General features: G+C 38.1%; 1 protein-coding gene across 1 annotated transcript in view; it reads left to right on the top strand.

Annotated features, from left to right (window-relative positions):
- Rchy1 (Ring finger and CHY zinc finger domain containing 1) overlaps positions 1 to 12,034 on the top strand; it is a 210,453-nt gene extending 198,419 nt beyond the window's left edge. The window contains exon 7 of the mRNA XM_067145639.2: positions 8,988 to 12,034. Within this exon, the coding sequence (XP_067001740.1) occupies positions 8,988 to 9,091 (104 nt within the window). The 3' untranslated portion in view covers positions 9,092 to 12,034. The remainder of the gene's footprint in view (positions 1 to 8,987) is intronic.
- The last annotated feature ends 2,019 nt before the right edge of the window (positions 12,035 to 14,053 follow it).

Raw genomic sequence — 14,053 nt, 5'->3', positions numbered from 1 at the left:
AATGTTAAATCACTGCTGTAGAGTATGCACTGGTAAAGAACTTCATTTATCTTGCACACAGAGGGAAAAGTGTCGTTTCGATTAAGCACGTTTTAAAATTTCCGTTTTACACTGTAGCCAACTATTCCATGTGATTAATGTACTGAAAGTTCAATACTTTTCACAATGTCAATACGTGCATGATTTTCTAAGCTAGCAGCTTCTAAACGATGAATTGCACTCGATATAATTCCGAAGTTCAACTTAATATATGACAGACTTTCTGTCAAAGTGCTGGAAAACAATTCCTGCACAATCTTGATAGAAGAGGCAGAGTATTCCACTTGTATTAACTGCAGATGTGATACCGAGAAACAGTTTTGTGAATACTAGTTCATATTGGTAACTTGAAGATAATTTTGCGCAGCTACAGCTGTCGTCAAACCGCCGAAATATGACCGAAACATGACGTTTCTACGAAAATAGCTCAAAATATGACCTTATGACAAAAAATAGCCAAAATATGCATTTATATTACTTAACTGTGACGATAATCACCTGATTTGCACCAAAATCCAATCGTGCAAGAAAATAGAAACAAAGAAAAAATATGACTTTTCCTTAACATCTGAGCCCTAGTAATAACCTTCATATCATTGACTCTCTTGACCTTTTAATGTCATCCTTAAGATTTTCGTAGGCCAGTGTAGCCTTTCTTTGGTGCAGTTCTAAATCTGCTTTTAATGTCATTCTACCTTCCTCATCTGCACACTCTAGCTTAGCATTTAATACATCACATGTTTTACAAGTGGCAGTTGCAGAATTTTGGAAAGAAAGGTTAAATTTGGTATTGAAAATATGTCTATACATATACTCACTCACGACAGGTTAGTTCTTATGTTCAGTTTTCATCCATTCAACATACAAGAAATAAAGTCTAGATACATTTAATCTTCTGTGATGGATCACTTTCACTGAATAATGATTTGCACGTTTAGGGATAGACTCAATATGTTCCTGAACATATTTTTCTTGGTTTTCAGTAGTTTTATTAGGTCTACTGTTGTGTTTTCCCCTACCATCATGTTTGGAAGTTTCTTCCACTTGTCTTGTGGAAACACGTCGACTCAGTCTACCATTACTTATTCCCAGTACCAAGCTCGATAGCTGCAGTCGCTTAAGTGCGGCCAGTATCCAGTATTCGGGAGATAATGGGTCGAACCCCACTGTCGGGAGCCCTTAAGATGGTTTTCCGTGGTTTCCCATTTTCACACCAGTACCTTAATTAAGGCCACGGCCGCTTCCTTCCCACTCCTAGCCCTTTCCTGTCCCATCGTCGCCATAAGACCTATCTGTGTCGGTGCGACGTAAAGCAACTTGCAAAAAAAAAAAACTTATTCCCAGTAACGAAATAAAGGCTTCTTTACAAATTTTCCTATCACAACCCTGAACACAAACAAAATATTCTCGAGAAAATTTGACGTCTGCTGTTTACTTTTTCACCATAACGTTTGTTTACAATACTCACTTTTACACTACCACTTATAAATGCATTTTGTAGAGCGAACCAAAACCTTTCAAAAATTCCGTTTCTGTCGTTCTCACTGATACCTTCCTAGCACTTATTTACACATTTGCATGGTGAACCTTGTTGTCTCTTGGCAACTGCCTTTCCCTACGACTGACATTGTTCTCCAGTGTTTCTTTTTTTTTCTTCCTCATTTTCTAGCCCACATTTCATTTCTTGTCCTCTTTCGACTTCTTGTACTGTCCTTTTCCATTGAATTTTTGTCGGAACTATCACTTACATCATAGACAACACTAACACCGTCAGCCATTTTGTTTGTTTGTGCACGTGACCTCATATACCAATTCTGATAGGCAGAAGTTGCTTAGACCACAGTTGCACTAAATATTCAGTGCTTTCTTTCGAGGGCAATTAATAACATAGCTGCCAACACACGAAAAATGACTTTATACAGTATATGTCGATTCTATGTAGTTCAAAGCTAATAATAACAGATAGCGCAATTAACTAAATTTCGACATTGGGGAGGGTTAGACCACTGTTGCGCTCAGCCTTTCAATTGTAAAAATCCATGTAAAGTTGAATTCACAATATGTCAAACTTTTGTATTAGAGCAGGAAATGCCTGCACTTGAGCGCTAGCTTAACGAGCATGAGCAGATAACACAGGGCATTTGTAGTACACTATAGTAGTGGGTACAGAGATATATTTTACTTCTAGAATAGTCATTAACTTTGATATTCTGGTTTTAATTCAATATCTGATTCATATCACTGTTATTTTATAAGTAGTTGTAGCTTTCTGGGATGATGTATACTCCAAGACCCGTTAGTAATGTCCTCACCATGGAGTCACGAATCCTGCTGTCCTCACCATAGAACCCTGTATCCGTACCATGAAACCACGTACCCCGTTGAGGCTCCATTGATGCTCGTTCTTGAAGACGGATCATGCTCGCTTGTAGTATGAAATGTGTTGAAGGTACAAGTTCCAAAGTAAAAACTAGAACTAATGAGTTAATTGTTTCACTAGGCGAATTTCAAAGTCAATTCGTAGAAAAATAAGTCCGTAGACATCGACAACTAAGGTTTTCCTTGTGATAAAATAGATAGTTCCAGCATCGAGAAGATCACTTGTTGCGCAAAACAAAATATATTAACTTCTGAGAATTTGTAGGTAAAATTAGTATTTACAAGTTCCTACACGTGGTCATAAACTAAACACAGAATTTATTTCCACTCTCGAATACTGGCTGTAAAGGTATAAGTTCTCTCGTGATGAATGAAGGTAAATACTCATTCTGAAACATATGGACCATGTAAATGTTGTTCTTCCTCATTGATGTTTGCATCTACTACCTCACATACGAAAGCACACGTGTAAGGTGCAGCTGAATACAGTGCCAGTGCGCTTATCAAATACAGTGTCACATGGTATTAACAAAATATTACACTGAGGTGCTTCAAAATATATGCAGCAACATAATATAATAAAAGGCAGGGAATGTTTTGTCTATCCTCGCTGTTTAGGGAAAATGGAAGGGGTTCAGCACTTCGAAAAATGAATGTATCGACTAAAGAATGACAAGGGCCATAAAGGGTGTGAAAATTTTAAAAAATAAAACACTATGTAGGATTCGCACACGAGAGGTCTGCAAACCACCTAGTTTGTTCACTCACCTTCATTCAAACCTCATATGGTTAACTTTGAACGGGTTGGCTATTATCACGTATGTGGTAAAGAGGCTGATGCGCTAACGGACAGTATCAACGAAGTTAACGATGAACTAACTTAAAAGGAGCGAGGCTGACTATAAAATGTTGGACACCCTGCAGATTAACGGAATATGCATTGAATTAATGTTATAACAAACTTAATATAAACACTGTGAGATCAACTTTCCATGTTGGTAGACACAGAACATTAACTTCTACTGTCTTTCACATCATCACAAATATTCACCGTTATTTGTGTTGTCTGTTTTAGTACAGCATGAATCAAAAGAGCGTCTATTACTATACCTCGGTTAAGCAAACTCCTTTTGTCACTAGTTTACCAGCTGAACTGAAATTTCTTTCACTTGCCTCATTATAGGCTGGAATAGACAATATTTTCTTTGCTAGCAGAGCAATTCTTGGATATTCTGTGCTGTTATTTCTCCACAGTGCAAGGGGATCGTCAGAAGAAAGGTGACCTTTTAATAAATGCGTTGTTGTAAGAATATTGGCAACGTTTATTTGTCCACAATCTGCACCAACAAAACTTGTTTTTTGACATAGATCTAGGAACCTGTTCCCCTAAACAACCGAAATGGGACGGAGATCTGTTGCACACATTTTGACATACTTCTGTGTAATGTTTTGTAGTATTGTATTTGATGGGTGCACTGTATTCAGTTGCACTTTACGTAACTGTGATTTCATATGTGAGCTAGTAGATGGAAACATCAGTAAGGAAGTACAACATTTACATTGCACATATCGTACGTTTTAACCATTTGCATTTGTTACTAGCAAGAATTCCGCTCTTCATCCTTTCATAATTAAGTAATCCATATTCCTTCCTTTCAAGTTATGCTTTCACTCTGTTTTGGGGCTCCTGTTCCTTGTTTGCAATGAATGTCGTAGTGACAGCAAATATAAATCATTTGGACCAAATGTGGTGAGTTTGCTCAGACTGTCTAGAGTTGGTCAGGTCACACTCTCACTAGCGTAGTAGGACTTAACTATACGACTACCTTCATTCAGCCGACTGTAAACAGGAAATGCAGACCTTTTGTCACAAACCTAATACTGTTAGGGTCGGGAAACAACAAGAGTTGACCCTGGGAGGTCAGATAGGTTAGATTAAAGTGAGGAACCTGGCACAAGTAAGTGGAAGCAATATCAGGATTCAGCTAAGGGGCCCATGGTTGCCTACATGCTCTCAAGTTAAGAGCCCCTGGGGCCTCTTTTAGCTGCCTCTTATGACAGGCAGGGGATACCATGGGTGTTATTCTACTGTCGCCCACCCACAGGGGGTTGTTTTGCTGCATACCGTAGTAATAGAAAATAGCAAGACTGGCTATCAGTCTCAATTTTCTGACTAATTCTGAGCACAGCTGTAATAGAATTGAAATAATCATAAGGTGTGGGGACTATACCATTCGGAAGGAAGACGGGGAAGATAAATTCAGACATTTAAAGTAAAGTCTAGCAGTGGACGGGTCCCCGCCAGTGCGAGAATAGTCATAAAGTTGAAAAGGCACTGACAGACAGTCCCAGATATTAAATCAACATAATATAATAAAAGGCAGGAAATGTTTTGCCAATCCTCACTGTTTATGGTAAAGCACATGCACAAAACATGCAGCAAGTGTAGGAAAGAAACCGCATAGTGGAGTGGTAGAGACGAGAAATACAAATGTATCAATATTTTGATATAAAAAATTTGACTAAATAAATTCCATTTAATTCCTTCAGATATATCAAAATTTGCAGCATGTAATACAGATTAAACAAGTGCTCTCCTACTTGATCTGTGCAGTGACAGAGAATCAAAAGAATGTGAAACACACTAAATTATAAACTCAACAAGTAATTTCTTACAATAACAGGTAAATGTTCCATCACACCTGCACATTATGAGGCATACCCGTGTACTGCAGCTCAAGAGTTGCAGAACTACTACAAAACCTTTTGAAGTACAGAGTGACCTGTAAGTCACTTGACGTTAGAATTTGAAGTTGTTTTTGTTGGTGTTACTTTTTCATGTTTAGCATTATACCTAGTTGGATCAGTAGTGAGTAGTGAGCTGGGTACATTGAAGAGCAGAATGTTTTCTACATACAGAGCATGTTTTTGTACTTCAGTGAAAACATGACCATTGTTACGGTGATGTAGAGTTACTTGTAAAAAAAATTCTGAATTGTTCAGCTGTACTCCATCTGGTATCTGCAAGTAAGTAAAAGGCTTCAGCAGATTGGGTCAGTTGTGAACTTTTTTTTTTTAGGTCTAGATCTGTAAATTCAGAGGAAAATCTTGCAGTTCTAACTCAGTGTTTTGTACAATCACATGACAAAAACCATCCCATGATTCCAGCATACCTAGAAAAAGCATACAATGGATGGAGAAGAATTGAAGTTAGTCATATTCACTATGCCTACTTCTAGTGAAAATGTTCCTGATTACCGAGCTCGATAGCTGCAGTCGCTTAAGTGCGGCCAGTATCTAGTATTCGGGAGATAGTAGGTTCGAACCCCACTGTCGGCAGCCCTGAAAATGGTTTCCCGTGGTTTCCCGTTTTCACACCAGGCAAATGCTGGGGCTGTACCTTAATTAAGGCCACGGCCGCTTCCTTCCCACTCCTAGCCCTTTCCTGTCCCATCGTCGCCATAAGACCTATCTGTGTCGGTGCAACGTAAAGCAACTAGCAAAAAGAAAAAAAAAAAATGTTCCTGATTAGTATACAAAATTGACATATTGGTAAAATATTAATTTGAGCTCTGACTGCTAAAGCAACCTTTGAGGCTCCTTTCACATGATCCACTTCTTTCCACTCCACTCCACTTCTCAGACACTCTGCTTTTCCTTGCTCTCCACTTCCAAAAACTTGCCGGAAACTTCTAGTCCCCATCATATATTTTGCATCTCAGTTTGTCTTGGGACCATGGACGCAAATGTTATCCTTGGGATTTATATTCTTACGAAAAGAAGATTGAGGAGAAAGAAGAGTATTAAGGGTAATTGGGTCCATCCATTAAATTCATGTTGCCTAGGACGAGGGGTTCGTTTTTTCTAGATGAATATACCAGTGATCAAAAAAAGTTCTTTAATTACTTTCGTATGAATGGGAATTCGCTTGATGAATTGTTCTCAATCTTTGAAGGAAGTTCACAGCTCTAGGTCACCAACATGAGAAAATGTATTCCACTGACATTTTCAGACAAAAACTTCAAACTTGTAACTCACACATTGTTGACTGTCTGAACGAACTAATCTGATTTAGTGAGCTTTCGGTCGCCAAGAGTGGAAGACACTTCAGGCCGGTTGACAGCAGTCTGCTGTTGACGAGAATGGAGGGAGGTTGCACCACACGAAGTGTCTCGTGAATGCTACAGGCCTTTTTCTACACATCTGGTGGAGTGGAGTGGCATGGAAAGCAGTGGTTCGTGTGAAAGGGGCTTTAGAGTTGAGACACATCTGTGTGTTGGGATGCTGAGAATCCACATACACTACCTGACCAAAAGTATCCAGACACCTATCCTAAATTGCACTTGGACTTTACCTATGTCACATTCCCTATTTTGGATGTGAATATGGGGTGGGTCCACCCTTTGCCTTTATTACAGCTTTAACTCTGCTGGGGACACTCTCATTGAGGTGTCTAAATGTCTGTGGAGGAATGGTAACCTATCTTCCTCAAGAGCCGAAAGCACTGAAGGTATTGATGTTGGATGCTTGGGTATGGAGCAAAGTTGATGTTCTAACTCACTCTAACGGGGTTCCATTGGGTTCAGGATGAGACTCTGGGCAGGCCAGTCCATTTAAGGGATGTTACTGTCCATGAACCATTCCCTCACAGACCACGCACTAAACATGATTGCAGGTAACGTTCTCCAGGCATTTGCCAAATCCAACTCCTTCCATTGGATTGCCACCGGCTATAGCGTGATTTATCACTCCAAATCACTCGTTTCCAGTCATCCACTGTGCAGTGGCGTCGCTTAGCATTGAATACAGAAATGTTTGGCTTATGAGCAGGAGCTCAACCATTGTATCTTTTTCTTTTCAACTCCTGTCACAGTCATGGTGGCTACAATGTAAGAAAAATAAATAAGGGATCGTGGAAACAACATAATACAAGAGCTGGGCAATCCAGACGTAATCTGTGGATGGTACCAGAGGGGAAAGAGCAATGCATGCATATACAGGGAGGAAGTTTACAAGCACACTAGGAGAAAAATCAGAATTGCCAACGTCAGATGAACAATGAATTTATTGACGACGTAAGACACAAATGGTAGAAACTGGCATGGCATCAAGAAAGTCAATGAGTAGAACATAGTTTACAATAAAAAGGGCACAATTTATGATTACATCAGAACAGCAGTTTCACAAAATCACTAAGAACAGAACAAATGATTCCCAACCAACTGCACAAAATATAAAAGAGGTTAGGAAAGATAGGAAAGACCATAAAGTAGGAAAATGAATTAAAGAAGAGAGCATTACAAAATTACAAATCCAGGCATTCAGAAATAATAGACCTGGCTTAGAAAGTAGAATGCAAATTTACAAATATAGTTCCAAATACACTGAGTGTAAGACCGATGCATATTTGCGCAATAAGATAGAGGTGAACAAAGTCCAGGGGCAGGCCATTTAAACAGCAGAAGAATACAGAGTAATTTGAACCTCCAGAAATTTTCAAAGGTATCAACACTCAGGAAGTTCGTAATCACTTAAATAAAAAAATAAAAACAGTTATTTCAGAATAAAGGAATTAGATATCCAGCTGCCGCATAATCGATGCATAATCGAGTACAACACTCTAAAAGAAAGTAAAGCAGAGTTCAGAATATAGTACCTCATGCTCAGAAATGAAGTTCCATACAGATGTGAAAAATATACACGAGCGTAGCATAAATATTTGTCCTCTCTCCAACAGCCGAAGAATGTCTCTCCGAGGTAGGTATTGTGTGCAGTTTATATAGGGGAGGTACAGGGGAAGGCGTGACACACTGATCTGGAAATGCCAAGAATATGCTTGAGGAGTGTAGAGTCGCTGGCTCGAGGACATCATCCAAGTTGCAGGTGAGAAAACAGCTGATAGGAGTTGCGTAGCGGATGTCAAACATGATGAATGTGGCGAAGGTGATTAGAGACAGTTACACATGACATCAAGGGTTCATTTCTGCATTACGTTGGGGTGTCCTGATACTTTTGGTCAAGTAGTGTATAAATGTTCTTGATGCAATAGCCCCTACACACAACAGGATGGATGCTTACAGTATATCCGCACGTACTGTAAATAATTACAAGTTAACTAAGATATCGCAGCCCCGCGGTATAGGGGTAGGGTGCCTGTCTCTTACCTGGAGGCCCTGGGTTTGATTCCGAACCACGTCGGGGATTTTTACCTGGATCTGAGGGCTGGTTCAAGGTCCAGTTAGCCTACGTGATTACAATTGAGGAGCTATCTGATGAGATGGTTACCCCAATCTAGGAAGCCAAGAATAATGGTGGAGAGGATTAGTCATGCTGACCATACAACACCTCATAATCTGCAGGCCTTCGGGCTGAGCAGCTGTCGCTTGATAGGTCATGGCCCTTCAGGGCCGTTACGCCATGGGGTTTGGTTTTTAAGTAAGGTACCAATCGCATCAGTGATTCCTCCCTCCCACATTTCCTCATTCTCATCTAACCCTAAATTATCTTTTGTACTAATTATTTATTTCCCTATTAAGAACTTCATTATTTTTTCTTTTTTTCTTTTACAGTTCATCAAGGAACTTCTGAAGCTGCAGGTGGTTCAAGCGATGTGTCGGAAGAAACAGGCTCAGCTGCTGAAGGCAGTGAAGATCCATGTTCATCTTCAGAATAGGCCTCAAATTGTTATTTGTTACTTTACATATACTTCTCCCTGCATCTAGACTTGTTCGATATGTGAATGAGTAATGAGGATGAATGTTGTCATATTTGATTCATGAAGTATTTTAATGGACTAGGACAATAACCAGAACTCCCTAACATGTTTTATGCTTCGACACTTGTCATAGATTAGCACCCAGAAACCACTTTTTAAGTTTGCAGCTTCACCCTCTGATTATTAATTTAATTATAAAAGCTGACTTAATACTACTCTAATAAGTTAAATTGACAGAGTTTTGCATAGACAATTGAACTTAAAAAAGTTATTAGGTGTTTATTATCTGATTTAGAAGTGCTGGCAATGATAAATTGATCAATATATTACAGCCTTTTCAAGGTGCATCCTGTTTATATGAGGATATATAAAGTATTGAATTTGTTTCAATGCAGATTGGACTATGCAAAACAAGTCATTTCCAGTTATCTTTGTAATACTGAACATTGGTATGAGAATCTTATTTTTGTAGGAATTTAGAATGAGATTGAACACAGAACATTCATTAACGTATTTTCTCGCATAATTGAAATATACTTTTTACAAAAAATACCAGCGAAGAATTTGGATGCATAAATCATTTAAGGAATTCAGATATTAAAAAATATATTATACATTATACCATACACACAATTGGTTCAACTCGTTCATTTGACATAAAATTATGGCATAACTTTTCTACTGAACAGTTGAATTGAGTACATGGGACAAATTCAATACTTTACATATTGAGTACACAGGTTTGAAGTATGTTTTCTGGAAAATATTCTTCCTGTTGCGAACTGATCATTTGACCTGAAATGCAATAAATATGAATTAGCTAAAGCACCAATCACAGAAGTAATAATGACGTACCTGCAAAAGTCTTCATTGTTATAGGGTACCGCCTTTGACATCACTACCGGCATTGCAGGAAGAATTGCTGCTGTTATCACTGCTCACATCCCTCCATAAGTAGTTATCATCACTCCTGTCTTAACATATTCGAGATTCCCATTTTCCCTAAGCTCTTTTTTATCACCTGCAAAGAAATCCTGTCCTAAGCGTGTGATATCCACTCATGAAGGCGTTCCGCAGATGGTTTCCAAATCTTGCCGGTTGGAGCAAGTATGTGCATACTTTCCATTATCCAGCACTGATAGTTCTCATACATTGTCCTTAAATGGTTTATTTATTTATTTAATCATTCAAGGGCTGAATTACTGATGTGAATCCACTAGGAATCGCTGCCAAATCAGTTTTCATAATTTTTCAGTAATTTCTTGATTTTCATGGTGACATGATGAAAAGGAAAGAAAGCTGGCGTCAAAGGAGAACACCCGCTCTATTTCCCCGAACTGTTTGTATCCAATCTTGTACAAGTGACGTGTTCATCCACCCTTTTTCTTAGATACGAACGTGAATCCCTCACGGAAATTTTATTTTTTTCGTCTTTGTTTCAGAACAACGTAAGTTTGAAGCTTTCTGCCATCAGATATTACAGCAAGCATTGTAGTACATAGCTTTTTGCTTCCAGTACAATAACACTCGATACCCCTTTCGTATCGATTGTTGAACTTTGTGACATATCCATACTGATTGGCATTGGATCTGTGTTTCGTGTTTGGGAAAGCAAATATTTCTTCACTTTCTGCTTCCCAATTACAAATCATTGAAAATCTGTGACATTTTTTGTTGAAATCATTCGGCTTAATGATCTTCATCAAAGAGGAAGTCCATGTATCTTCATAAAGTTAATTTTCCAGCCTCGGCTAACCATAAAATCCGAGATTGATTCCTTGTGCTGCAGCTCTTTCTTATCCTTTAAAATAAGACATTTTTTGAGAAATGGTATATCCATTGTTCCATAAAGAAAACATATACATCTGCAGATCCTCCTCTACTTGTGGAAGCTTACCACTTTTTGGGTTGCAAAATGCTTTGTAAGACTTGTTGATCGCTTGAAGTGCATTTTTCTGTTACCACCAGTAGCCCCTGTTGCACTCACACATGGAATACCTACAGCCCATTGCCCTTTTACCATTCTGTTTTGGTGTAACTTATAACTGCAAGTTTATATGATACAGTATCACTTGAATACTCCCTCCTTATGGATTAACAAACATTTTTGAGATCACAGAACAGTCAAGCACTCAAAACACTCATAAAACATTTTTCTACCAGACTGGAATAGAATGTGACTGGTCAGGCCTGCGCTGATTCATTCATTAAACAAATGCAGTGGAACAGGAAGTTGCACAGAATTTGGAAAGCCAGGTTTCACAATAGGAAGGCTGCTACTTGACATCTTTATTTTGAAACTCATCCAAACTGTGCAGTAAATCATCGAGAAAATATGCAAACCTTTCTTTTTCCACTCTTTGAACCAAGGAAATTGAGCTGTGTTAATTATGTGAGAACATACGGTAATTTGTTTCTGAAGTATTCAAAGGCGGCGTGATATAGAGGTTGAAAGCCAACAGCTTAAAAGTTGTTACTTTGGTTATTTTGTTGTTTTTTTTTTGTAGAATAAAAAGGTGGGCTTTTCAAAATATTGTTATATAAAGCTGTGAAAGCAGGAAATACAGATGGTTTAATGGATTGTATTGCTTTCACTTATTGACATTTGGTTTTGTTGGATGCAACTTACAGATATCATGAAAGTTCAACTACTTGGAGTATTCATCCTTCACCATTAATAAAATGTTACATGAAAAAGTTGAATTTTCCCTTAAAATTATAGATTCAAAACTACTACTAGTCTTGGAGTTTGTAGATTGATTCCCATTATTGTCACCATTTTTTATATTGTGTTTCTACCATTTTGTGACATGTTTATTTTGGTACTTCATTTTTACATCAATTTTCTCCCTCCTTTGTTTTATTTCTTTGATTATTTTATTAAAGTTATCCATATCTGAATGGGTTTTTTTTTTTCCTTCCTATATTTTCCTGTATGACAAAGTGCTTAGAATTTTCATCTTAGAAATTCTGAGACATCTGTCGACGATGTTAGTCGTAGATTGAAATTTAATACACTGGTATTTAAGAGCTGTATGTCCATGTTGCTTAGAGGTGAATAGATCTCGTCTTCTTAAAAGACTTTTATTGTTGTGGTAGTGAATAATAAAGTAATTTGTTCAAGAAAAAACTTATTGACTCTATGAGCAATGTGATACAAGTAACTCATTTCAACTTTCCTGGAGAATACCATTGACTGTTGCTCCTAAGTGGTGAAGCATTTAAAAATTAACGTTGTTTTGTCAAGTATTCTTACTTGATTACTTCTCTGTACACATTATGTACCAAATCATTAAATCACTGATTACTTCAGCGCATGTTATGTAGTAAATCATAAAATCACTGATATTACTTTACTTTCCAAAATATTAATTGGAAAACTAATAAGTGGGGCTAATATTTATTATACCTGGCATGTACTAAAGGTTTTAAAGTGTTAACAGTTTTGTCAAATGCATTAAAATTATCTATGGATTTTACAATCTTCTCCTTAGGAGAGATAGCAATGCACTATCTCACTAGACTCCTTTCATTTTGATCTTTCATTACTTATTTTGATACAATTACTGTATAAATTTTATGGTGTTGTATCTTAAGTTTTAGTCAAGAAGGTTGGTACCTTCAAATCTTACAAAGCCAGGTTGAGTAGCTCATATGGTGGAGCGCTGGCCTTCTGAGCCTAACTTGGCCGATTTTATCCTGACTCAGGCCGGTGGTATTTGAAAGTGCTCATATACATCAGCCTTTTGTTGATAGATTTACTGGCACATAGAACTCCTCATGCAGGACAAAATTCTGCCACCTTGGATTCTCCGAAAACCATGAAAATATAGTTAATGTGATTTACAACCAAAAACATTTGGCCTTTTTATTAACCCATATACTGGGGAGCCTGACTGAAGTCGCTCGAGGAAATAACCAGCCAGGTGGGGAGAGCGACTTCAATCATACGCTGCTGTTTTATTTTCTTCCTCGACTCGGAGCTTATCCAGAGTTATGAAATTTGTTCTTCGTTATCTGCATGCCCCTGTCATCAGGTGGTATTTTTAGTAAGAACTTCCGGTTGATAGAAACAGAGTGGACAGAGCTGTATGTCATTTAACAAAATTTGCTTCCGTGCAAAAGCGCGCTGTGTGTTCATCTCACGCGGGAAGTAATCAGATGTGTTCTTACTACGTGCTTACTCGAATGCTTTAGTGTTTTATGAGACTGGGAACTGTATAGTATATCGGTGTGAAAAGGAGTAATTACGGCGAAGAGTGAATTTGAATTTACAGATGCATTGCACTTCTGTTGTTTCATTAGAGTACTTTTCAGTCATAATAATGTCTTCTAAACGATGTTGAGTTAAGAATTATGTGATGACAACTTGTGCTCACTTGTACATGAAATGTTGGAGTTTAGCGACGAGGACGACGAATTCAGATAGTGAAGATAATTCATTCTCTGGTAAAGGAGACACAAGTACAGGACAGCATTCTGATGCTATCACAGCGAATGGTTGCGGGCTCGAAAGTGACACCTCGGGTGACGTCAGTGACAATGGAGATACACAGGCAGACTCAAACGACAGCAATATGTCGGGGCCTATTACGTGGATAGAATATAGCTAGAAAAGAAGTAGATTTCCAGCAAAATTCATTCCTGGAGTAGAAGGACAGTTCTTGGATGTAAAGACTCCAGAGTATATTTACGAACTGTTTGTGGATGATTCTATCTGTCAGTATATTGCTGAGCAAAGTAATATTTATGCTCAACAGAAAATTTGTGGGAAAACACTGATGAGCAAAATAGAATGGAGGAGTAGGGGAAAAAGACTGGATTCCTACAAATAAGAATGAAATAAAACTTTTATGCAGGCCTTTGCTTCTTCAAGGGATTATCCACAAACCTACGATGGGACATTATTTTTCTCGTAAC

The sequence above is a fragment of the Anabrus simplex genome, chromosome 4 (assembly GCF_040414725.1).
Source record: "Anabrus simplex isolate iqAnaSimp1 chromosome 4, ASM4041472v1, whole genome shotgun sequence".
Lineage (NCBI taxonomy): Eukaryota > Metazoa > Arthropoda > Insecta > Orthoptera > Tettigoniidae > Anabrus > Anabrus simplex.
The sequence above is the reverse complement of the archived record's forward strand: the minus strand, read 5'-3'. Positions and strand labels throughout refer to the sequence as shown.